The sequence below is a fragment of the Netta rufina genome (assembly GCF_964035555.1).
Source record: "Netta rufina genome assembly, chromosome: 4".
Taxonomy (NCBI): domain Eukaryota; kingdom Metazoa; phylum Chordata; class Aves; order Anseriformes; family Anatidae; genus Netta; species Netta rufina.
Window position 1 is genome coordinate 16,107,023 of NC_140127.1, and position 25,394 is coordinate 16,132,416.

At 49.3% G+C, this 25,394-nt stretch overlaps 1 protein-coding gene across 10 annotated transcripts in view; it reads left to right on the forward strand.

Moving 5' to 3' along the window:
- Window positions 1-25,394, forward strand: part of SEPTIN11 (septin 11) — a 51,629-nt gene that overhangs the window by 16,412 nt on the left and 9,823 nt on the right. For all 10 annotated transcript variants that reach the window (XR_014618386.1, XM_084286427.1, XM_084286430.1 and 7 more), the window contains exons 2-9: window positions 4,918-5,032; window positions 8,578-8,773; window positions 11,131-11,317; window positions 13,309-13,470; window positions 15,207-15,303; window positions 16,960-17,128; window positions 20,660-20,792; window positions 21,800-21,987. Coding sequence is in view for 9 of the 10 variants with exons in the window: in XM_084286427.1 (XP_084142553.1) it covers window positions 4,918-5,032; window positions 8,578-8,773; window positions 11,131-11,317; window positions 13,309-13,470; window positions 15,207-15,303; window positions 16,960-17,128; window positions 20,660-20,792; window positions 21,800-21,987 (1,247 nt within the window). In the remaining variant the exon portion in view is untranslated. The remainder of the gene's footprint in view (window positions 1-4,917; window positions 5,033-8,577; window positions 8,774-11,130; window positions 11,318-13,308; window positions 13,471-15,206; window positions 15,304-16,959; window positions 17,129-20,659; window positions 20,793-21,799; window positions 21,988-25,394) is intronic.

Sequence of the window (25,394 nt, forward strand, 5' to 3'; positions counted from 1 at the left end):
CTCTGCTGTCTTGCCGAGCTACATCTGTGATGCTGCAGGATCCTGTAGCCATGGGGGTGTGAAAAGAACTGGAAAAAAAAAATTCTCTGATGTCCATACAGTGCCGTGCCTTCTTGCCATCTGCACTTAGCTTCTGCCCTGCCACTCCCAGTCGGTTTTAATTCCTAAGCCGAAATGTTCTCAGGTCTAACAAAAGCTCGGCCTCTCCTGGTGCCAGCACGGAGCAGCACGGTGCCGCTCACACCGTGCAGCAGCTGCTGGGCTGCAGCCCTCTCAAAAACACTTTGCTTGGGGCTGGTGAAGGATGCTGCCACTTCATCTGTGCCTGGCTCCGGGAGGGTGGCAGGGGATGCCAAAAGGGGCTTACTTGCCTTTCTCCATGTGGCATCTGGGAAAACAAAAAGGCAGGGGAATTGCAGTAAGTCGTGGGGCGTTTCAGCCTGGGGAGCGTGGTGCTGGTACCAGCTGGCATTTTGCTTCGTGTAAGCTCTCAGAAAGGCGATTGTGCTGTCCTGCTGGCGGGGGAGATTGGCCAGAGGAGCCGAGAGCATCTGGTTCTCGTTGGGCTCTGCCGTTGGATGGTCTTCATTCTTGTTTGTCACATTGTCTCTCTTCCCCCTCCCTTCCTCCTTCCCTTCCTTCCTCAGCCCTTTTTTCTCCCCTCAGTGAGTTTACAAGTCCTGCTGGAATGCACATATGGTCCTTATCATCCCCAAAGTCCAGCTTTTTTTTTTTTTTTCCTGGTTAGCAGTTTGTGACATCAGGGGCCATTAGAGGCATTAGTCACTTTTACTCCAAATAGAAAGGTTCGTGGCTTTTGGAAACCTAAGGAGGAAAACGTCTTTTATGGCAGCTCTTGGCAGAAGCGCGGCCGTTCCTGCTGCGAGCCGGCGCTGCCCTTTAGCCAGGCACTTTGCCTGGAAGATCAATGTGCCTTCCCACTCTCTGCAGCCACTTCGGAATGGTCGGATTTTGCTGACTTCCCTCTTCCCAGCAGAATGCCACCGGATCCTTTTTCTCCATCCTCCCGCGGCGCTGCTGCAGCCTGCCAATGTAAGCAGCTCCTCGCAGGCGCGGGAGCAGCGGCAGCGCCGCCGGCCACGGGACGCAGTTCCCTGCTGCGTGGTGGCCTGTGCTAGCTCTTATCTAGAAAGAAGAGGATGGTTTTCGGAGATCTCTGCCCCTCCGGGCAGTGGGCAGGGTGAGTCAGCCAGCAGGCTGGTGGGAGTGTTAGCCACCCAGCCTCCTACCCCTCCATGGATCTGCGGGGCTCACTCCACCTAGAGCAAGGCTGTGCCTTCCGAAGGGGCTGCGTTCCCTTGTGCAAAAAGAAAAAAAAAAAAAAAAAGAGACCTCCCAGACTTCAGTAGCTTGCAGATGTCTGCCCGAGTCTGCAGCCAAAGCACGGAGACAGGAACTCCCCCTCTCTGCTGGTGCCACTGATGGTTATCCTAGCCTGAAACAACACCAGTCCTTCCTCTCCTGATTAGCTGAGTGATTGCTGCGGGCTGTGTGCTCAGGGCACGAATGCCCGAGCCGTGGCAGGGAGGGGGTGGTTCTTGCCTTTTGTTTTCCCTGATTTTATTATACTCGAGTTCCCTCGCCCAAGAATTAGAGGTTCGGCCATCACTGGGAATACTTCGTGCCCCGCTGGCACCCAGCATTAACATGGGGAGGAGGAATGATGGATCTGCCTCATCCTGACTGCTCCTTGCTGCCCTGCTCGCTGCTGTCTCCTGAGCCACCCTGTTGTCTGAGCAGATTAAGGTATTTCTGAGGTCCCTGGCTCTGGATGCAGCATCTGAGACTGCTTGAGAAACACGGGAACGTGCGCCTAGTAATCAGGCAAAAATGTAGCTGGCCTGAGCTGCTGACAACAATAAAAGCTTTCAGAATTTCTTCAAGGTTCCCCCGAAGTCGTGTGGTCTCAAATAACTAAACACTTGCTTCATATTTGTGGTCTAGCTCAATATTTTGCATACCGGCATTTTTCCCCTCTTGAATTCGAGGCTCGTTTTTGTTTTCTTTAACTCTTCAGGGGCCGTGTGAAAGTGACCCCCAGCTGCCAGGAGCAGGGGGCCAGGAGGGGCTGAAGGGGAGCGTTTTGCCAGCAGCCTTGAAGCAGGAGGGGCTCGGGCAGGAGGCTGCTTGGGCTGAGGGGCCAGCTGCTGGGGGGGAGAGCGGGGCAGTAAATGCAGCTCTTTTCCTGGCTCCTTGCTCTGCCGGCCTTTGGGAGATGCTCCTTCCCACCCAGGAGAGAAGGGGGTTTGGTGGTTCCCAGATCTCTTACTGGGCGCCTTCTGAGATGCGAGGGCACCTCCCCTTCTCACACAGACCTGCTGCTGTCTCCAGTGAGGGGAAAAATAAGTTTGTTTCCCTGTATTCCTGCTAGCTCTGCCAAGCCACCGCGGCTTAGGAGGAATGAGCTGATCCTCTCCTTGCACGTGCCTCGTCAGCCAAATTGTTTTACAAAGCCCTGCTGAGGTACCTCCAGGCAGGCCCCCTGCTCGCTGCAGAGCATCCCTTACAGCGCTGCCTGACCTATAAAAACCTTACCAGCAGCAGCCCCGTGTGAAGGGAACCAGATCTGAAGTACAGCTCGCGGGGCCCTGAGGCTGCAAACCCTTTCATGTCTTTTTTGCAAGGAACTCTTATTTTTCCTTAAAATTACAAGTGTTTGGAGATGGGGTCCTGACAAGTGGTCTCAGTGTAACATCTTAAAGACCATCATTGTCCTGCAGCTGCCAGCCCCGTGGCAAAGCCCTGCTGTGGGGAGAGCGGCAAGAAAGGGGCAGGCTTTTGCTCAGCCTTCCCCCAAAAGCGCTGGAAGTGCGTGTGCTGGAGCTGGCTGCTGTGCTGCAGGGTGCTGCTGTTTGTGTTTGGAGCAGGATATTTATAAACGCCAGCGCCTTGTGGTCCTCCTGCCTCCTTCAAAACGCAGATCTGCAACGCTCCAGCAGAAATGGAGGTGTTTCGATAGCCTCGCTGCTGAGTGGGATGTGCTGCAGACTGGAGCCCGCTGCGGGGAGATGGAGACGTGGGCTTGCGTTTCACCTCTGCCCATGCCTTGGGCTAATGAGCTTTTCCTGGGGTTTTGCTGTTGCAGGCGGATATCAGGCTACTCCTCTGCCTGCCATTACGTGGCACGGCTTGGGAGAGATACCTGGCATTGAAAAGCGTGCAGATACTGGCGCTCGGTGCTCCCGCTGTTGACGTTTGCCACTTGCAGAAAAAGAAAGGGGGGTGGGGAGCAAACGGTGATAAAAACAGGGAGCAAAAAATAACTGCCCCAGATGCAGGAGATGAGGCTAGCTCCTGTTCCTGCTGAGTAACTGGTGATGAGGCAGCACTTCGGTACTTGCCTTCCCAAAATACGTCGGGGAAGGAGATGCTGGTGCCGCGCTGAGGGGTGTTTAACACCCACCGCTTTCTGTGCAGCGTGTGAGTCATGGGCACCTACTGCTTTCTGGGATCTGCTCCCACTGCCTTCGCTTAACCATAAACCCAAGCCCACTGGGGTTTTAAAAATACTCCTGTTACAAATATTCAGCTTAACCCGTTCGCAGCGTGCTGAGTCCCTGGCTGTCCTTCCATTGCCTGCGGCTTTTCCCAGAAGATCCCTGTGGTGGGTACACGAGGTGAGGGGGGTTTTGTGCTGTTTTTTTCCAGCCGTAGCAAGGGGGTGGCATCTCTTACTCATTTTAAGCTCCTGCGGTTCCGTGCTGCTGAGTAGCCTCCAGTGCAGGGAGGGATGGAGGTGAGCACTCGGGACGTTGGCCAGAAACCTTCAGACGAGCCTGGTTTGGGTGCCAAAGAAGGGAGGGCTCAGGCGTCCAGTGCAGGTGCAACAGCACAGACCCGATATTTTTCTCATTCTATGTGTTGTCTTTCTTAAAGATTTTATCTTTTTTTAGTCTGTTATTTTCAGCAGCGCCCAGCCCTGTTGTAAGTGCAGCCAGTGGCCAGTCTGCGTGTTTTGAGGAGGGCAGTGGGGACGCTCAGCCATCGTGCAGAAAGCAGCTAGTCTTCCTCTGCTTTTGATCCTTATTTTAGCAACCAGAGGGTGTCTTTGCTCTAAAGCACACTGATTTTGGGGGAAAAGGAGCTGGTGCTGCCAGCGCCTTTAGCCTTTAAGCCAGGCTGAGGCTGGAATTTGTCTGAGCAGCAGAGCTTAGGTGGAGTGACTGCTGGAAGCGTTTGGGACTGGAGAAAGGTCTGAAGTTAGGGAGTTGTTAAGGCCTTAAGTTAGGGACAAACGCGTGGAGAAAGATGATCTGAAATAACAGCAGAGCTGCTCCAGGGCTGCCGAGTTTGTTTGTGCTCAGGATGTTGGCACAACCGCGATTTGCTGGGGGAAGAGATAACCCAGCTGGCTGCTTTTTCCAAGCCCGTCTGTGAATTACTGTACAACCGTTGTGGAGAAGTCCTAAATATAATCTTGGAGCTGCTCCACATCTCCCTCCTCTGCCACACCTTACCGCCCATGAAAGAGCCCTGGCTCTTTGGCATGAGCAGTCAGGTCCCCACGGGTCCTGGGGGCACCCTGCGGCTGGGGGTCCCGGGGTGCCTGTGCTGGTGTCGTGCTGCTGGAGGCGCCGAGCAGCGGCATGGCTTCACAAATCATGTGGGAAGCGCTGGGAAAGGTGCCCTGCTTTCCCACCTCGTGTCAGACAAGGCTATTTGTAAACCAAGGCATCTGCAGAGCATCGTGTGTGCTTTTTTCCCTGTCTGGCCAAGGCCTGTGAGAGCTGGGAAGAGCTGTAGCTGGCCTCGGAGGTGTTGTTGCAGTCTCAGCCATGTCCCGCTGTGGCCATACTGAAGCCTTGCAGCCCACGTGTGTTGGCAGACTCCTGATGGCTGCTGGGTGCAATGTGCTGCTCAGCGTCCCATTACTTGCCTTTCTTCTTGGCTTTGCAGAACGATGACCTTAGGAACCTGTCCCTCTCCGGCCACGTGGGCTTCGACAGCCTCCCTGATCAGCTGGTCAACAAGTCAACGTCACAGGGCTTCTGCTTCAACATCCTCTGCGTGGGTAAGTCTCACTGCACGCGCGTCCCTAAGCTAGCCCCTTCTCCCTTGGCCAGGGGGTGAGGCCTCAGCAATTTGTGGCCATAGCAGCATGAAAGTTACTGTTCCTGTGCAGAGCTTCTCCAGGGTAAAATCTACTCTTCTTTCCATTTCCCCCTCCAGTCCCTTGACTTAAAATATTGGAGTTTCTGGGTGTTAATCTGCCCTTTTGATGATTCTGCAATCTTGCTTTTCCCAAAGGCTGCCATAAGGAAAATAAGTTGATCTGGGAACTAAATGAATTTTTAAAAGAATGTTAACTTAAATCCGTCTCTCCTGGGGTTGGGTGCAGAGGCTGCTTCTCAATAAATTGCATTCCTTCCCTTCCAGGCTTTGTCTGCCTGTCGTGTTATATTCTTAGTTTTTCCAGTTGGAAACGATGCCATTTTTAGTCTCCAAATGATGTAGTTGAGAACAAAGCCTGTCACCTGTTCTCTGCTGCATTTAATCAGGGTGCTGCAAGTTGGTTTTGTAGCCTGAGCTATTGTCTTATTTTACCTCAGTTTTTCAGAGGTGAAATATGGGAAGGTACCTGATTCTTGCGAGTACAGGAAGCTACTGGCTGTCTCTGCATTCTGTGCAGACACAAGTCCATCGCTCAGCCCTAGGGAGCTGTGTGCCAAAACAGCATTGAGCTGGTGGTGGACATCTTCAAGGTGTCCCCTGTGATGAGACAAAATAGGCAAAAGAGCTGGCTTTTACTACTAATCTGACAGAGCAGTCCACAAACAACATCTGTTCAGGCATTGTTCACTTAAGCCCTTAAGAAGGCAATATTGTCCCTTCTAACAAGTTACGTTAATCAGCTAGGAAAAAAATACAGCCCTCTGATTCTTCTGTGGCAAGCTGAGACTTTGTCTGCAGTGCTGGATAAGCCATCTGAAACAATCTGGTGAACAAACTTGACTCTTCTCTGTAGCCTTGCATGTTGAAGAACGAGATAAGAGAGTAGGATGCTTGCGCACACTCAGGCTATCAGCCCCCACGTGATGCTTCTAGCAGCATGAAACCATTTAAAATTCAGCAGGGAACATCCCGATTAGCAGGCAGCTCTTTGATCAAAATGGCATAAATTAATTGCCTTTTTCTCTGGCAGTAAATATTCCTCTCTTAGTGTGACTTGATATGTCTCCATTAACATAGCAATTTGCTCCGACTCCTTTCTCTTATAAAATGTGCTGATCAACCATTTTTAGCCCCAAATTAAGATTTCATACAAATGGCTGCAGTTCTCCAAAGAGGAGGAACCTCCCCCTTTAAAAAGAAACTTTAGAAATTGTGTTTTGGGAAGGGACACGATTAACTTTGCCATGGTAATGCGAAGCTTTTAATTGTAGGGCGAATGGCTGAAATGCTGTGAAGTCCATCTGGCACAGCATGCAGCAGTGTTTTTTTGCATCAGGAGCTCGCTCAAATGTGTAGCTGCCGAGTTTAACAGCCTGGGCCATCAGCTTAGGGCTGATCTTTTCAAGTGGCTTGCACTTTATCTGGATTTGGAGCTAACATCTTGGGCATAGGTGCTGTCTTCCCCCTCTCTTCTTTCATTTGTTTGTTCTTTTGAAGTTTGCTTTATATCCTGTGGCTTCCCAGGTCAGGAAAGCTGTGACAGGCATGTGTGCAGCAGATTTTGTTTTATTGGTCTGTAAAGAATCCCTTACCTCCCTGAGCCTAGCACAAAAGTGGTCAAAGTCAAAGCCAGCAAAGTGAATTATTGAGTATTGCAAAGTTGCTGAATAGCAGAGTTCATTTCTGTGGATGCAAACACTGCTGAGGTCTTCTAAGTGGAGGGTTGCACATTTTGAGAGAGAGATTTTCATCCTAAGAAAGCTGCCTACAACCCAGAGAGCTGCTTGGAGACCATCCCAGGTGCAGGGTCCCTTCTCCCACCTTAGTTTTTGCCCTGATTAATCAATCGATTGAATTTAAGATTTTCTGGAGGGGAGGTCCTGTTCACAAGAGAGTGGTTTGCCTCAATGCTAAGTGTAGTGCCACAGCAAATGTGGTTTGCGGTTGACCGGGAGAGATGCAGCTTGGCATTTCTGTCATGAAATAATATGCAGAGAGGAAATTCTTCTGAAATCTTGGCTAATCATCATGTGTCAGAGGTGATGAATGGCAGCATAACTCGCTAGAGAGGCTGGGGTAGGATCCCCTCACAAGCCTGACCTGCAAATGCCAGAGCTGCGCGCTGCGGTGCAGAGCCCTGTCCCAAATCCTGACCTCTCTCGGGCTGGAGCGACCTCAGGGTGTCCCCTCAGCCCCCTCCTGCTCCCAGCAGCTGGAGAGGGTAATGCTCAGCAGACACTTCTGACTTCAAAATGGGATTTAGGCTAATGCTTTCATCAATGTTACTAATTGCATCAGGGGATTAGCTGACCTGTTATAGTTTAAAAAGTTGGTATTTATGTAGTGTGCTATTTCTTTTTTTTTTTTTTTAAGAAAAAACTTTTGATGTACTTGTCTCAAGTTTTGATTGCCTGAGTCTCCCTACGGGCTTTTCTGTAATTCCCTTGAAAAAAAGAAAAATTGAGTTCGGGATTAAAAAACAAACAAACACAAATGTAAAAGCGTGGAGAGCCAGATCTTCCCTTAGGAATCAAACTTAGGGTTAAGAGAATTTCCAGTTTGATTCTGTAAAGAAAGTTGTGTCAGAGCTTGGCCAACACTCCTAAAATAGAATTAAGTATTTCTTGGGTAGAAATGCTTCATGCTGTCCTCAGTACAGATGTCCCTTGCAAAACAGGGGGGGGTTGGGGCTCTTGATGCCACCAAGCAGGAAGGAGCCTGCAGCACCGGTCAGGTCATACCAATGTAAAAGCCACAAGTAACAGCTGAGCACTGCTGGGAGCAAATAGCTCCTTGGGAAAGGCATCATCGTTTGTCTTTCCTGCACTGCCAGCAGAGCAAGTCGAGTAACCAGCCTCTGGCAGCAGCAGGCACTTGCTGATACATCGCTGGCGGGGTCCCTTCCCTTCTCCACACAGGGAGCCTCACTCAGTAAATGTCTGAGTAACTGTTCTTAGAACTGTTATATCTTTTTGTTTAATCCCCTTGCTGTTCCCAGCACAGCAGCCAGGCTCTTCACCTGCGGGTGATGGCTTTTAGCTCTGAAGGCATTTGGTTTCTCCCTGCGTCTGTGGGAGCAGCAGTTTTTGCCTGGCAGGGGTTTGTTCTGGATTCACAGCCCCGGCGTGTGGAGCTTTGGCTTGGGTTCTCTGCAGGGTGTGTGGTGTGACCTGCAGGGGAAATGGGTGAGAGCCCAGCAGAAGCCAGAGCTGCTGTCACCTCCTGTGATGTCTGCCAAGTCCCTGGTTCAGTCCTGGGGGATTGCTAAAGACGGGGACCTTCTCAAAAGATGTGTTCCTGTAGGGATTACTTGGCTTAACTGTGGGTGTGTAGCCTAATTCCACCGCTACCAAAGCGGAATAATTCCTTAACCTGGTGAGTGTGCCCGAGACTGAGCTGGGGACAAGGGGTGGCATTGTACTGACCCTGCCTTTGTGTGCCCAGGTGAAACTGGTATCGGCAAGTCAACGTTGATGGACACTCTGTTCAACACCAAGTTTGAAAGTGAGCCTGCGACACACAACGAGCCTGGCGTGAGATTAAAAGCCAGGAGTTATGAGCTCCAGGAGAGTAATGTCCGTCTGAAGCTGACTATTGTTGACACGGTTGGATTTGGTGATCAAATTAACAAAGATGACAGGTAAATTTATTCCTGGTATCCTTCTGCTGAGGTGCTCTGAGGTCAGAAGGGCTTGATCCTCTGGGGATGTTTCCTGCTCCTGCATTGCTGGCCCTGAAAGACAGGTAGAAGTGGCCAGAAAGTGAAGTGAGGAACAAATGAATCACCTAGAAGGCTTCAAAACTGATTCTGCATTTCTGCCCTCCTTGTCTCTGTGCAGCTTAGTTTAAGTATTTGCTTGAATTGAAGCATATAAATATTTGAAAACATGTGCTCAAATTGCCATTGCATTACCATTTCTTAGGGGGCTGGGACTCAGATCGTAGCTCCTGCTCGCACCATCCCACAGTGCTCGAAGTCTGGGTGGGTTTTACTTTAACCTTGTGCCTAGGTGCTGAGTTTTCATGTTGTGCGCGTGAAGTAAATCCTCTGGGCAGCCTGTATTCTGGGCAGCCTGCACAATCCCTTGTGTGCATCCATATGGGCTTCTCTGTTGTGTGAAAACCACTCGTTCTGTGATCACGGCTAATAAGCTAATTAATGAGTTTCCTACATCTTAGAGCCATGTACTCCCTCACTGCAGTAATCCCAGCTCCCTCTGGAGGGTTGTTTACAGCCCTCTTCCCTGCACCTAACAAATTGAGGGCATGCTGTCTGGCACCGTGTGCGCTGAGCAAAAGCTGTTAGGGTGCTTGGTAGGTCAGTGACATCAGCTCTTTGGCAATGCGAGCTTTAAATGAAAGCTCCCACCAAGACTCCTGTTAGCAGAACAGGAATTGAACAGGTACCTGATGGAACAAGGACTGTTTCTCGTTCCACAATGAAAACTTCTTCAATTTTTAGGAATTATTATTATTTTTACAACGCCTTGTTTCGGGAATGCTTCCTCTGTTCCTGACCTGACAATAAAATGCAACTGTTGCCTCTGTTTTGCTCTCCTGCTCCCAGCCAGCACAGAGAGACAGGCGTGTGTGCTGGAGGAAGCTCTGTGCGTCTGACACTGCCATATGCTCTCAGGCGAGAACAAAAGCTGCTCACAAGAGGAGCAGGTGCTCAGAGTGCGGATGCTCTGCAGTTTGTTACTGCCGGGTCACTTTGCATTTGCTTCATTTGGCAGACAGGAGCCAGCAGTACTGGTAGGGAAGCCCCTACAGCTTCCCTCTCAGGCCACTGGGGACAGGGGTAGTTACAGGGCAGCAGGGCAGTTTTTAGGGACAGCTTTCTTTTTGCTGTGTCCCTACACAACACCACAACAGTTGGGGTTTCTCTGTGCTCCTGGCTCAAGTCCTACCCATCCTTTTCCACTAGGTTTTGTTACAGGTCTTTCTCTAACACGATCTGCCCCATGTTGAGGTGATGTTGCAAACCTAGTGAGATTTTGTGAACGTTTTGTGCCTGCAAATTAACAAACAGTGCTCAGTAGTGTCTTGTGGGTCTCTGGTGGCTGTGGCCATTGTGCAGCACTGGCTGTCTTCTGCCGTAGCTCTTGCTTGGTTAATTCAGCAAGGGTCTTTTACTTTACCCAGGCTTTTCAGCAACTGCTCAAACAGCTGCACAGGCATGTGGAGCAAAGGGACCAAAACCTTGTTGACTGCCTGTCAGAAAGTTGTTTCTGGAGAACCTGAAAACACCTGGTTGTCTCTTTCTTCCTCACAGCTGCTTTTCTGTGAGCATTAATGCTGCTGTGAATCCAGTACTTGAGGCAGTGGGAATATTGTCCTGGTCTCAGTGCCCTCCTTAGAGGGCTTCCATGTATTGGAGGCCCTGAGGTGTAGGAAGGGACAAAAGGAAAAGTTTCCTTTCCAGCAGGACAAGAAATTAAATCAGGGAATGTTAAATTATGACCGAATTTTCTCCATCAAGATGATCCTCTCCCTCCCCAAACAGTCTTAAACATGCAGTGATTCATGAGCATTGCTCACGAGTTTCAATTCCTGAAAAGTTCCCTTTTTTCCCTTATGCAATTCTCCCTTTCCTCTTTTTAGATCACAAATAAGCTTTTGGACAAGCTAGGGTAGGTGGTGACTTCATAGTTAAATTTCTCAATGGCATTGGCAGAGCAGCCGTTCAGGCTTTAATGGGAGAGACTGCAAAATACATTCCTCTTCTGGATAGCAGCCTTGTGTGGTTTCCATGCACCTAAATTCCAGGGTTTCTGCTGCTCTTCCTTGCTAATAAATCCATAATAACCTCTCTGTGCCTCAAGCAGAAACACAGACTTGGTCAGAAGGGACTGTAAGTTGGGCAGGGAGGGTCCTGTGAGCAACACTCATCCCCTTAACGTGCAGAGCACCTCTGAAGCTTCCCGGTCAGAGACCTGTGTGGTCCCAGCAGTGAACACCCTGGTTTGCTCAGTGCTGTGTCTTCTCTCTCATCAGCTACAAGCCCATAGTAGAATACATCGATGCACAGTTTGAAGCCTACTTGCAAGAGGAGCTGAAGATCAAACGATCCCTGTTCAATTACCACGACACCAGGATTCACGCCTGCCTGTATTTCATTGCACCAACTGGACACTCGCTGAAGTCTCTGGACTTGGTCACCATGAAGAAGCTTGACAGTAAGGTACTTGCTGCCCCTGTTATGACCGTTGCTGCTTGGCACTACTGGTTTTTATGGGTTTATGACCTTGCCACAGACCTGGCTAAACCTACACAGAGAAACACCAGCTGTTTTTAGCAGTGGGGATTGCAGAGATGTGGTGTGAAAATTTTATTACCTTGGGCTGGCTGCTGGGATGGGTCATAATTCACTGGTTCATACATTGCAGAGACTTAGTAAGAGTGTGGGCTGTTACCCTCTTCCAGTCCCATCTCTGGTTAGGAAACTGGGCTGCTTTGCTCCACAGCTATGCTGTAAAACAAAGTCTGAGAGCATGAAACTATGTGCTAAGATGCTGTAGGAGCCCACTGTTCTTGCTGCTTTGCTGTGGTTTAACTTGGCCACGTTCACAAGTGGCAAATTTGTTCACAACTGAAAGACCAGTTGGCTGCTGGAAAAAAAAAAAAAAAAAAAAGGGTGTTTTCCTCTTTCAATCCATAAATAAAATGAGAGGTTTAAGTTGAACTCTGCTAGTCTAGCACTTAAAAATATGGTTGCCATCTCTATTTCACTTTGTCCAATGATTAATTAGGTTTCAGTACAAATCCTTGTGTAAGTGTGTGTGAGATGGGGAGAAGTACATCCAAAGCACTTAAGGACATCTTACCAATCAATGAGAAACAGATCAGAGTGCTGTGTCTGCATGCTCTAAATACAAACAGGGATTTGATCTTCTAGGCAGTTGTAGTGTTACTGTAACCATGATCTGATAAACAAGAATCTGAGTAAATGCGTTCCCCTTAGTAACAAAACCAGGAACCAAACTTGTGGTTTAAAGCCCGATTTCTTACTAGATAACCTAAGAAGTTTTGACCTCTCTTCTTCCAGGAAAAATAACTGATGTACAAATGTAAAATGAACAAGTATTTCAAATGAGGTGTCTGTGCTTCTTTGCACCATGACTGAGCAATTTAAGTCTGTCCACTTTGCACCTGTGGCTCGCTGGATCCTGATTCTGCAGAAGATAAATGACAACGGTTCTGTACTTCCTAGAGCAGCCTATCGATGGGGCTTTGTGCAGTGATGGAGAAGGATCCCTGCTCTAGTCAACTTAAAGCAGGGTTATGGAGATTAACCTAAAATGAGCTAATTGGCATTTGTCTTCTGTCTTTTGGCAAAAGGGGGTTTAATAACTCCAGGACATCCTCCAAACAGAATTAAGTGATGTAATGTAAGGGGATTTTCAAGTACTGTAGAAAAAATCCCTTCGTATGGGTCAATGTTAACATCTCCCACACTAGCAGCATTGCCCACCATTGCAAGGGAGGAGAGTGAGGGTGAAGCAAATCCTGCAAGATCAAAGGCAGAAATTGTCTGTCCAGAGTGGGATGGAAAAGAAGTCAGGTTTCCTCCTCCTAACACGTCCTTACCTTCTCCCAGCAAAGCAGGTACTTGCTGAGCGTGGACCCATTCGGCTACCCTGGGAGTCCCATGCTATATTGCTCCGGCTTTAGATGCTGCCCCTGTTTGCCATCCTGCTACCAGCACTGCGAACTGTGTGTGTACAGAAGAGTACCAGAAACTTACCCTTAATTTGTATGTTAGCCACATCACGCTGCTCTCTTTGGTCATCTACAAGCCATGTAAGAATAAACCCAGGTGTCCCAGCACTCGAGCAAACGCCCGCAGGAAGCTGTTGTCTGAGCGTGTTGCCTGCAGCCCCCCAGCCCGTGCAGCTCAGAGCAGTGCCTAGATAGTGATTTCCTTTCTTTGGAGCAGCTCGCAATGGTCTCTGACAGCATTTCCTGTCCAGCCAATTCCGACGAGGAGGGGAATACGACAGGAAATAGCATGGTGCCAAATTGCATTTGACTTCTTTTTAAGGCCATCATTGCTGCTGCCTGAACATCCTGTCTGTGGCAGGGGTGCTGCCAGCAGCAGCCGCAGGAAAGGCCTTCCGCTGGCTGGGAGGTGGCTGGCGGTGCTTCTCATGGGGTGCTGTGCTTGTCTTGCAGGTGAACATCATCCCCATCATTGCCAAGGCTGACACCATCGCCAAAAACGAGTTGCACAAGTTCAAGAGTAAAATCATGAGCGAGCTGGTCAGCAACGGCGTCCAGATCTACCAGTTCCCAACAGATGAAGAGACAGTGGCCGAGATAAATGCCACAATGAGCGTATGTTTCCCTTTGAGCTTTGCTTGCCATGGTTTCTGTGGGCCCATCCCTGAGGGCAGGGCACGTTGTGCCATGTTTCTTTTGGCTTTCAAACCCCAGTCTGAGCACTGAGATCAGGCTGGCCAGAAGGCTTTTGGAGCTGGAGATACCTGTAGGACGTGGGCTGCCTGGCCTGATACACTTCATTGTCTGACAAACAATTCTCCTCTGGGCATTTTTCATATCCTTCCCCTCTTGCAGTATTCCCATCTCAGGAAAGGAAGAGGATGGGAAGCAGGTCAGGCAGGGGGCTGGGGTTTGGCTTTCCTGTCCCAAATGACCACTTGTTGCTTCGTGGGGGTGAATCACTTCTGTCTTTGTTTTGCTTTCCGGCGAGAGCGGGGGTGCTGTCGGTGTGTTCCAGCTCTCAGGAGGGCCAGCGGCCATCAGCAGCGTGGGCTCTGCCTTTCCCCTCCTTCCCCTTCCTCTAGCAATAGCTGCAGGAACGGAGGGGCAAATGAGGCTGTGGTAGAGCAGGAGCTTGCCCTGGGTAACACCAATTCACCATGGGCCTGACTTGCAGCACGAGGGGAAGAGCACGAGCCCACCATTTCTGGCAGTGACCTGCATCACTGCGGTGCCCTCAGGGCCCTTGGGTGGCTTTAGCCATTCATGTAGCCCAAGAGGATGTGCTGGTCCCAAAGAAAGCTCATGTAAAATGAGCAGAAGATTGAGTTATCTGCATTTTACAGGGAGTGGAGGCATTGCAAGCCATTTCCTTGCAACTTGAAGACTTGGGGGAGTTTCCCTGCTCAGCTGCTCGTAGGCAGGAAACTTTCAGACCCAGCTGGGTATCAGACCCTCTCCAAACCTCTGTATCGCCTCCTGCTTTTCTCCATCTGTGTTGTGCTCTCAGCGGGGAGAAGCTGGCACAGGGAAGGGATGTGCTCCTGCCAGGGCGTTGCATGTGCGGTGCGTGCCTTGCCCTCCTCTGGTGCAGCCTGGCTGCTGGGAACCTTTGCCAGTTTTAATCACACCCTCTCTGCAGCTTTTTTCTGAGGCTTTTTCCCTCCTGCCCAGCCTGCGACCACAACCTGATGGCCAAGGCGTGCACTCCCAGGGCTTGAGCTCAGCCCTTTCGGGTGCCGTTTGGGCAGGGCACAGCACGGGGGGGGAGCTGGCAGGAGAGGCGAGCTCCCTCCTGGCAGCAGCTGCGGTTCTGGGAGCAGATCCCAAACTGTTGCCGCCACACCCGCGGGGAGACCGGGACATAGCAGAGCTCGGTGACTCAGACACGTCTGCCCTGGGCTGGGTTGACTCTGCTCTTCCCCTTGCTCGCAGTTTTGCCCTTTTTAAGAGGAAACATTAGCAGTTATTTCTAGCAGCAGAAACTCCCTGATTTTTTAGCCTACCTTCCTTTCGAGCATGTATTTTCTTTTCTTTTTTTGCTGTTTGACGGTTATTTTTCCTCAGTGCTCAAGTTTGTAAGCCTTTTTCTGTGCTGAACATAGTCGTGCATTGCAGTTACATGTAAAATCTGTGCATCTCTTTTATTTTTAGGACTTCAGAATTTTGGACTTTGCAAAGGTTTTTAATCCAGGCTGTCCTGTTGGTCTTCCTAAAACACCAGCTGAATTGGAAAGGCATTTAAGCAACTTAAATCCAGCACAGCTGCCACATAAACAGCTCTTTTCAGAAACAGTCCCTGGCAAGGCAAGAAAGGAAATCCCTAACCTCCTTGTCCCTTTGCTCTGTAGGTCCACCTTCCATTCGCCGTAGTTGGCAGCACCGAAGAAGTGAAGATTGGCAATAAGATGGCCAAAGCCAGGCAGTACCCCTGGGGCGTTGTGCAGGGTATGTTACTGAAATCACAAATGAGTCTTTGTCGTCTTCTCTCTTTCTCATGAAAGGTGCAGTGATCTCTGAATGCCCCTTATCAAAATCTGCCTTGAGAAAGCAAGGTCTTTCTCCGTGAAATCAGGGCTTTGCAACCTCACGCTAGTTTTGGAGGGGGTGAGTGGGGCTCAACGTGGCCCCTTGCTTTGGGAAAGATCAGGGTGGTGGAGCTCACTAGGAGCTGTTGTATCTCTAATTAAAAAATAATAACCCTTCTCTGTTCCATGTGCTTTTCTGCCAGCTGTAAAGTGTGAACAATGGGGAAGGCTGGGGCAGCCAACAGCTTTGGAGTTGACACAAAAGCCAGCATACAGCCCTGTAGCTGGGGGACTTTTCCGGGGAGGAGAGCAGGTGCCCTGCCTTGCCAGCCTGAAGCGGGAGCAGAACTAATTCAACCCCGACCGCTTGGTGTATCTCTTCCTGCCATCCTAAAATGTGGACCTGTGGCTTGAGTATGCAACCCCCTCATAAAAGTCAACCAAAAGCACCTTTGGAGAGCAGAGTTTGGCTTGGGCTCTGTTTGCAGCCCGGGCTGTACCAAAGCTCCCAAAGAACAGGCTGGTCCTCGCTTTCCCAACCAGCAGTGGGAAGTAAAGCATTGAGACCGTGGTGGGCTGCTTGTGGTGACAGCTGCACTGTTCAATTGGAGAACGTCCCAGCAAGCTGCGGGGGAGCATCCACAGGACAATTCTGCAAAACTCACCCAGTTTATCTCAGTAATACAATCTGGCCCTGAAGCAGCTTCAGACTTTCTCTCTGTGTCCGCCATGGGGTAATACTGGGGATAACTGCAGTTAGGAAAGAAGTTAATGTTTGCTAAGTCTTGTGCTCGACATGTATCCTGCTGGGTTCTGGCTGTTCCCAGGAACTAAGACCAGATAGTCAAAGAGATTTAGTTGGGTACTGGAGGGACTTTGAAGATCTGGCCCTGAATTGTCCCTTTCCTCTGAGACAGCTGCTCTGATCTGAGGGGGAGCAGCTGGAGTGCTCTGCTGGGTCCCCAGGGACATGCTGCAGAGCTATCTGCTAGCAGCAGAGCTGCCTGCTGCTTGCGGTTGTATCCTAAACAGAGAATTTCCACCCCTTATTTTTAAGCATACCCAAACTGTGTGCAGCCTTCTGGCCACAGACCCCTCTGGCCTGAACAGCTCGCTCTCCCAGGAGCTGACCAGGGCACACCGAGCTGTGTTCTGCGTAGAAATGGTTATGAAAGCATGAATACAGCATCTCTGCCAGGGTCTTCTCATACCCTTTGTTTTCACCGTGGCCACAAGCAGAGTTTCTGCTGCCTGCCTGGGCCCCTGTTGGTGGCTTACATTTAGAATGGATTGGAGTGGGACGTGCAATCCCATGTCCAAATGGGTCAGCATCACCTTGCTGGTGCAGATGGGAAGCACGGGAATCTTGCAACTCCACTGAAAGGCCTTGGGCTGATGCCTGTGTTTGGCGTGGGGTGCTTTCACCCCCAGTTCAGCAAGATGTTTTGGTGCAGCTTGTCCTGGAGCTGCACTTGCGAGCTTGAAAACCTCTCAGGCTTGCCAAACTGGGGCCTGGGTCCAGGGAAATGGGGGACCCTTCTTTGTTCTCTTTGTGGATGGTTTGTCTTGTTTGCAGTCGAAAATGAGAATCACTGTGACTTTGTGAAGCTGCGGGAGATGCTGATCCGAGTGAATATGGAGGACTTGAGGGAGCAGACGCACACCCGACACTACGAGCTGTACAGGCGCTGCAAGCTAGAGGAAATGGGATTCAAGGACACGGATCCAGACAGCAAGCCTTTCAGGTAGGAGAAGATAACTTGGGCCTTGAACAGCCAGAGAGCTGGGAGGTCTTCAGGATGCCAGCATTTGCCTGGACCACGGAGGGAATAGCCATGGTTGCTTAAAGCAGCCAAGATCTGATGTGTGGCTGGGCAGTAAGACTTTGTGCAGTGCAATCCTGCCCCCAGGGCTTATGCTTTGTATAGGAAAAACACAGGAGAAGTTTGGCTAGTTAACACTCCAGCTTTAAAATGCCAGATCTTCAGGAATAAAGCTCGTGTTGGAGTTGGAAACCTGATTTTTGGAAAGCAAATTGCCCAGGAACTTCAGCTGCTTTCTGCCCCTGGAACAGGGCAGGTTTTGCAATCATAAGGTGATGTGTTTTGGCTGCCAGCTCACTCTGCCAGGTACAACAGCTGGGTTTGTAAAAAGTGCATCCAGTGCAGCTGTGTCCGTGCTGAGATGAAGCCGACCCATGCGTGGAGGTTGGTCACCCACGGGGAGATCCTGAGATAAATGTTCTTGTTGGCTCTCCTAGGGTTTTCCACAGCTGGTGCAAGGTGCCGTGTGAAGACAGTGCTATGGTCTGATGCGTGAGGCTTGGCTTAATGCTAACTACAAAGTTTACGCTGCCTCTGACAGCTTTATTGGTCCAAAGCCCAAGTCATTAGCCAGGAACATCAGCTGTGTGGGAATTTGGGAGTGAATGTTTGTTTTCTTCCTCCGTTTCCTGTTTCTCCCCACCTTTTCCCTAATAATTGCCCCCCCCTGCTTTAGGAGCATCCCACACTCCTCTCTGCCCCAGGGGAAAGGAGTCAGGATTACTCCAGCATCTTTGCACTGACGCTGGTTTATCTCTGTAACACTTGTGCATGTCAGGAATGGACGTGCCAGTCTTGAGATGGCAGACACGCAGCTGGCTTGTGCAGATCACCACAGATGCAATTCATCTCAGATGTTCAATAGGGGAAAACCAGGTGGGCTCCAGAGCAGAAGGCTGAGCGGGGGCCTCGTGCTTCTGTTTCTGGAAAACAGCAGTCCGCAGAGAGCAGAGCGAGGTCTGTGCCACAACACAGAGTTTGCTTCAGTTCAGGGTTTGATTTGTGACTTGCTGAGGCTATGCAGCTGCATTTCTTTTGCAGTGTAGAAACTGTGCTGAGCTCTGTTACTGAGCCCAAGTGTGAAGCTTTATTGGATTTCCTTTCTGGAGAGCAATGGCTTAAGATGGGCTCAGCCCTTCCCTTCCAGGAATCTGAGGAATTTCCATTGCTTCCTGTGCACGAGGCCTCTTTTGACCAAGCTATAAGTAGAAAGGAAATGAAAACGTACAGAATTTCTCCATCTGGTACGTGCTAGTTCAGAACAGTTCGCTCTGGCTGCCTCCTCCCTCCCTCTCTCCCATAAACAAACAGAACCCATGAACCCGAGCTGTTTGGCTGAGGCTGATGTATGTCTGAAATGAGGGGAACGGGAGGTTTGGTTCTCTCTGTTCTTCCTGAGACCAGCAATCAAAGCCATGCTTTCCCTCCTGGTACTGGGAGACCGCTGCTCTTCAGCCAGTTTGCACCAGGGAGCCCTTCGTAACTCTTGGGGTGAGCTGGGCAAAAGACCCCAGCAAACTGTTGTGTACTTAACAAGCAAATTCCCTTGTCATCTGTGTCTGTGAGAAGCTGTAGGGATCCCAGTAGCTTTGGACTGTTATTCCCTGGGGCTGGAAGTGTTTTTTCATATGCAGCCTGGAGTTGCCGGGCCAGTTTCTCTGTGAATTTAGCTTCTTTGGAAATCAGAGTCACTTCAGTAGAGATTTAGGTTTTCTGGCTTTAGGTTAGTGGCAAATGTTTGACTGAAGCTGGGATTAGCATTGGACCTGGGAAAAATTAACCACAAGCCTCTGCCCTAGTTCCTACAAGCCTTTTTCTGCTTGCCTGGCACTGCAGTGTTGGAAGTGAGCTTTGCAAGGAAAGGTTTTGCAGTGCAGGATACAACTCACAGCGTGCAGCTTTCCCTTTCAGTCCGCAAGGCTCTGCTGCTCCCTAGGACAGGATGTCACTAACTGCAGATTGCATTTCTGGGCACTGAGCAGCAGAGACTAATCCGCACTGAGAGTTTTCCTAGGCTGCAGCCAGTCCCTTCAGAAGGGTTTGTAAATGGGGGTTTCAATGTCCGCAGCCAGAGGATTAAGTCCAAGACTGAATTTTAGGGAGGCTTTGATTCGAGTGGCCCAATCTCTATCTGCTGTGGCTGGAGCGGGTCTTAACTGAGTTCGAAGATGCCTCTCGCTCTGTTCTCACATGAAAAGATTTCTGCGATTTGTACAGTGAGCCTTTTTGGTTTGTTGTCCAGGAAGCTGCTGTGGTCAGCTGGAATCGTGGGGTTGTTCCACAGTGCCGGGTGCTGTGTAATGTAAGAGCAGCTCAGGAGGCTCCTCGGTGGAGTACCTTAAGAGGAAATCCAAGTGCCCATCAGTTAGCAGCGTTAGCCCAGGTCTTGAGTCTGTGTGTCCAGTTTTCTTCCCAAGTTCAAATAAAAAAAAATATAGCCACAGAGTAGGAACGACAAAACCTTGATTTTAATGGGATTAACATGTCCCACTGGCCCAGTGGTTAACGTGTTCCTTAGGTGCATGCATGTAGCGCATCTCTCTGATAGCAGTGGCATTTTCTTTTAAAAAATGCAGTTTCAGAGAAGCTTCTTGGGGAAACAGTTATCATTCCCACACTATCGTAACAGCTGAAATACCCAAATCCATGTAAGGAATAAAACGAAAAGGAATTTGGCCTCCAGATTTCCTGCGAGGCCCTGAAAATCTCAGAGGTGCATGGACAACGTGTTTGTGTCCTGAATATTTGCTGTGATATCTCAGTGCTGGGGAAATAAAGGAATGTGAAGAAGTAGAGGGGGGAATAAAGGAATGAAAGAATCGGGTGGTGTGGTTATTCGGAGCGGGAATGCTGGCAGTCATTTGCAAAGACTGTCTCCCTTGAGAGCTAAAGGAGAAAGAGAGGTCTCCCAAGGTGGCTTTATCTTAATAAAGCTCCTGGTCTGAATCCATTAGCAGTGAATAGTGAAAGTTAATTTTGCTTTGTGTCAACACCATGCTTAATGAACTGCATACAGCCAGATTTTGCTCTCTGCTATGCCTGTCTCTGCTTGACAAACCTCGCACTTCAAATGAAGAGATTCAGGACAAACAGTGTGAGAAGCAAGAAGGTGTGAATCAAGCAGGTAACAAGCTCTGCTAGCACCAGAGGTTCCTTATGCAGTGGCTGTATATTTTGGAGGACAGGGATCCTGCCTGCTGAGTGATTTACAGGATCCTGAACAGTGTGCTCAGTTTTGCTTGCCGGTTTGTACCCCCGCTGCCACCCCTGTTGCTGCCATCTAACAAGATAGGACAGGTTTCTGGGGAGGGGTTCACGCATTGCTTGCAAGGCAGGGACCTCTGGTGACGTTTTGTGGAAGGATGATGCGGTAAGATCACCAAAGGCTGGAAACTCATGACTCTGCATGAAACATAGCTCTGACTCTTTGTTTTTTTTTCTGTGTTTTGACAGTCTCCAAGAGACTTACGAAGCAAAGAGGAACGAGTTCCTGGGTGAACTCCAGAAGAAGGAGGATGAAATGAGGCAGATGTTTGTCATGAGAGTGAAGGAAAAGGAAGCAGAATTGAAAGAAGCTGAGAAAGATGTGAGTATCTTGTAACTCAGAGGGCTGTGTGTGAGAGTTTGAGCTGGGATTTTTCCAAGAGAGCCCTGAGGATGCGGGCACCTGGATTCCAACATCAAGCCTGAATGAAAAAGGGCTTGCCAGGCATAAACAGTTTGAGGGAGCAGATATGGACTTGGTTCCTAGTCCTGCCATGGGCTTGTGCTGTGGCCTCATCACACAAGCACTGTGCCCATAAAATGGGGCAGGAGCGTTCCCTGGTTTTGAGCATCTGAAGGAGGATATGTACCTTAAAGCCTGTGGGAGGTGCTGCAGTGATAGAAACAACTGCTGCGGCTGTGATTCCACAGAAATGCCAGCCTTGCTGCCACATAGTTCTCACTGCTCCCTCATCTCTTCATTCCCACCCAAAGGAGAGAATGTTTGCTTCCTGAAGTAACATTGATTTACAGATCTCCAGTTGTGCTGCAACCAGTGCTGCCCACTAGCAGCCACTCCATCTAGAGACTTTCAGCATGTAGGCGAAGACTCCCCGGAGGGCAGTAAGTCCAGCTCAGCACAGTCCTGCAGGGATGGGACAGAGCTCTCTGAGAGCTGCTCTGCTCTGATTTGCTCAGTGTGTACGAGCTGATGCTGTGGGCCAGGGAAGACACTGACATCTTGCTGGGGGAGGCAGCTGTTTCTTGGGCCTCATGGAGGGACAGAGAAGTGCTCCAGTAAAAAGCATCACCTTGACTGGCTGTATTTTTTTGGCGTTGTATAAGCATGAGAGAGTCCAGTAGGAACATGGGGCTTGGAAACAGAGAGAAACCTGTTGTATTCCTGTGGCAATTTAACTCCTTGCTCTGTGCTTGTGTCCATTGCAGGGCTTTTTTCACAAGGGTACATTTTTCTTGGGGGACAGGTCAGTGACTTATCGACTCAGTCAGGCCCCAGTGCTAGCAGGACCACTTCAGGCATTGTTTCCTGTTATTGGGGTAAAACATTCTTCCCTTCCCCGCTAATTCTTATTTTCTCTGCCCCGGCAGCTCCATGAAAAGTTTGACCATCTAAAGAGGACTCACCAAGAAGAGAAGAAAAAGGTGGAAGACAAAAAGAAGGAGCTTGAGGAAGAGCTGAACAACTTCCAAAAGAAGAAGGCAGCAGCTCAGCTATTACAGTCACAGGCTCAGCAGGCAGGTTCTCAACAAACCAAGAAAGACAAGGACAAGAAAAAGTAAGCGGATGTCACCCACATCCTTTGTAGGGCTTATTACAGTTTGGGGGGTTGTTTTTGTTTTTTTGCTGCATGTCTGTATTTGCTTTTCCCCATTACCAGACTGGAAACTGGGCTTTTATCAGCCTGATCAAATAAAATATTTTTTTTTCTAAAGGGTGGGCCAGGGACATGATCTTAATTTTTTTCCAGAAGAGTACCTTCAAATTTTGTCGAAGTCTGACTGAAGTCTGACTGGTATGGGAGAGCAATCAGATGGTGGAGGTTTGACCCGTGATCTGTCCAGCATCTTCTGGAATAGCTCTGGGTTGTTCTGAATGCAGATTTATCTGCCTGAGCCAAAATTTAAAAGGGGTCTTAACCCATTCCTCCTCTCACCCGACAGTAGTCCCCAGTTCCCATTCTTTAAGGTTATAGTTGTAAGTAGAAGTAGATCAGAAACCAAAACCGCCATGTTATTTTGACGTGGAAATCTTAGTGCCAAAAGTGAATACTTGGGAGCTTGCTTTAAAGATGAGAAGTTTTCTTTGTTTTTTAAAAAAACAAGCAACTACTATGGTACCGTAATTGCAGGTAAATGGCATTTGTACTTGTATCGAGTTGACGTTATAAGCTAAGAACCCCCCCTTACCTTTTAGTAAAGACAATAGCACTGTTTTCTACTATTTTATATTTGTATACTAGGAGTATAATCCTCTACCCTCTGATACTTTGAGGTTTCTGCAACTTCAGTAGAAACCAAGCGTATCTGTGGACAGTCCCTCCCGTGGTCAGCACTGGGAGGCAGGATTTTCAGGTGTGCTCAGCGTGGACCTAACTCTGCTTCTGTTGAAACTGGAGGAACATTGCCATTGGTTTGGGCTCGGAGTTAAGTCCCTGCAGAGCTTTGCTGAAAATCTCCCGATTGACCCAAACTGGTGTAATCTCTTTCTTGCAGCCTGTACTTGGAGATGGCTATGTTTAGTTTGCTTATTAGTGCAAAAGTCTCATATTTATTACATGATACTGGCTACTTCACCATCCTTTAAAAAGCGGAATGCAACATCCACTTGGATGTGGTATGTATGGTGAAGCCAGATAAGCATTGCAGAGGTGAAGTAGACTGCACAGCTTGTTTGTATAGCGAAGCAAAACAGGTTACTGTACAGAGGCTGTTTTGAAGCCTCCTGTTGTAAATTCCATCCAGTTTTTCCGTACCCAATAAGGGGATACTTGTGCAAGTCTTTTCTGGGTTATTTGTGATAACGGCGCTAGTTGATAACTGCAATCAGGAGAGCTGTAAAGATGCTAATACAGCCAGTCTCACTGGGAAATGCTTCTTTCTTCAATCCACACACAAAAATGACAGTTCCACGCTTCTCTTAAGAGACCAAGTGTGTTTGAGTCAACGCTGGCAGAGTAACCTTCTCGAGTAACACTAAGCTGTAACCATTGAAAGAACCAAAACGCTGGCAGGAATGTGATACAGACACTTCTGTCTCCCTTGCTAACCTGAGGACTTCAGCCAGGCCGGAGCTGTCTCACGGGGTGTGTCTGTGAGGCTCTGCTGCATTGCATATATACCAATATACGTTTATAGCTGGGGAAGTTATGCAGATGCTTACTGTACATCCCCTGTCTCTACTACTGGGTCGGTGGCCATCACTCATCGCTTCTGCCCCTGCCTTCCTCCGCGGAGGGAGGGGTGGGCCTGGGGCTAGTTCCTCAGCTGATGTAAATTGATGTAGCTCCTATGGAGCCGTGCTGCTTTACACGAACTGAGAACTTGGCCTTCGGCTCCCACTGAGATACGTGGAGCGATTGTGTGGTGCATGCTCTGCTTGGGTAACGAAATCATTACAGACTGGCCAGTGGTGTGCCGAACTGTCTAAATAAGTGTCTGGCAGCTGTTGTCCCAGCATGCTGACACGCCGTTCCGCGACGGTGCCTGTGAGTTGGATAGGTTGAAACGCCGTCTTCTCTCACCTGACGTGGTGGCCCATTTCCTAAACACAACAGAAAATTTTCAAGACCCATTTTCTTATCTCAAACAGAGTCAGTAGTTAAATATTTTTTAAGAGCATTGCAATCATTTTTTTTTGCACCTCTGAGATACGAGAGTAGTATGAAATGGTTGGGGAAGTTTTGTAACTTCTGGTAGCCATGGTTAGCTGCTGTTTGCTTCTGTGAAGTTGGGTGGTACAAGCACAATGTTGTGGGTGTGATTCATTGACGTTTCTAGCGGCTGTGACAACGCAGTTTCTGCTTTGCTGATGCATTTACAGAAGTCCAGTCATGAGGAACATGCACGTCCATAAGCAGCGTGCCCTTGCAGTGTCGCTCCACAGCAGGTGCAGCAACTGCTTCAATGGTTCTGTAGTGTCTGAGTTACTAACGGCAGCTCTAAAGGGAAATGCTGATGCTTCTGCCTTGTAGCACATCCTGGTTTTTCTGAGGCTTCTGTGTGTGTGTCAGCTCAGGCAGCAGAGGAACTGCAGGCCCAGGGCAGAAGCTCGGAGTGCATTTCTTTTCTTTACCTGGCCAGACAGGGGATACCCAGAGCAGCAGCCAGGCAGGGGCACGCAGGTGGGCACGCAGGCACTGATGAGCTCGGTCCATGCTAGAGGACTGCTGGCCTGCTGTTTACACCTGCTTATAGAGAGCCCACACAGGTGTGGGTTTACCACTGTGCTGTCATCCTCAGTGTGCTTTGATCTTCTCCATACCAATGCAGGGAGCTCAAGCGTGTCCCGGAGGGCACCTCCAAGTCTACCAAACGCCTATGTTAGCTATGCATAGGTGTGCTACTTGTCAAACGCGTAGAGGATAAACAGCAATAGTTGTGGTAGGTGTTTTCCTATGCTACTGCTCTCCAGGCTTTACGTACTCCCAGCTGCAAGGTCACTTGAGCCTATTTACAATCCTTCTCGACAATCTTCTGCTTTTAACACTTTTCCTACTACGTTCCACCCCCTTTGCTCAAGAATGGGCTAGCAGTGTGGGGCAGGGTAACTTACAGAGTCATGTAATAACATAAAGGAAAAGGAATTAACATATAAATGTACGGTGTTCTCAGTGAGATGCACCACACATCCTGTCAGAGACTTAGCCAGGCATCGCCAACAGATGGTTTCTCTGGATGCAGTAAGTCCTGGAGCTGTTGAATGTCATCCTGCACACTGGCTGGCTATGTTGAAGCAGCACGTGCCTTCAGCCTTGTGACAGCTGTAATGACGTTGAAGAAGGAGGTAGTCCATCACCAGTTGATGCTGTGAGGTTCCTTAGCATACAGCAGATACTTCCAATTTTAAGGCAATTGACTTGTCCATTTTAAACCTGGTGCGGGGGCACATGCCAGGCTCTCTATTCACTACTTGGAAAGAGTAACAATGAGGAATTGGTTACAGTAAAGGCCAACCCAACCCAAA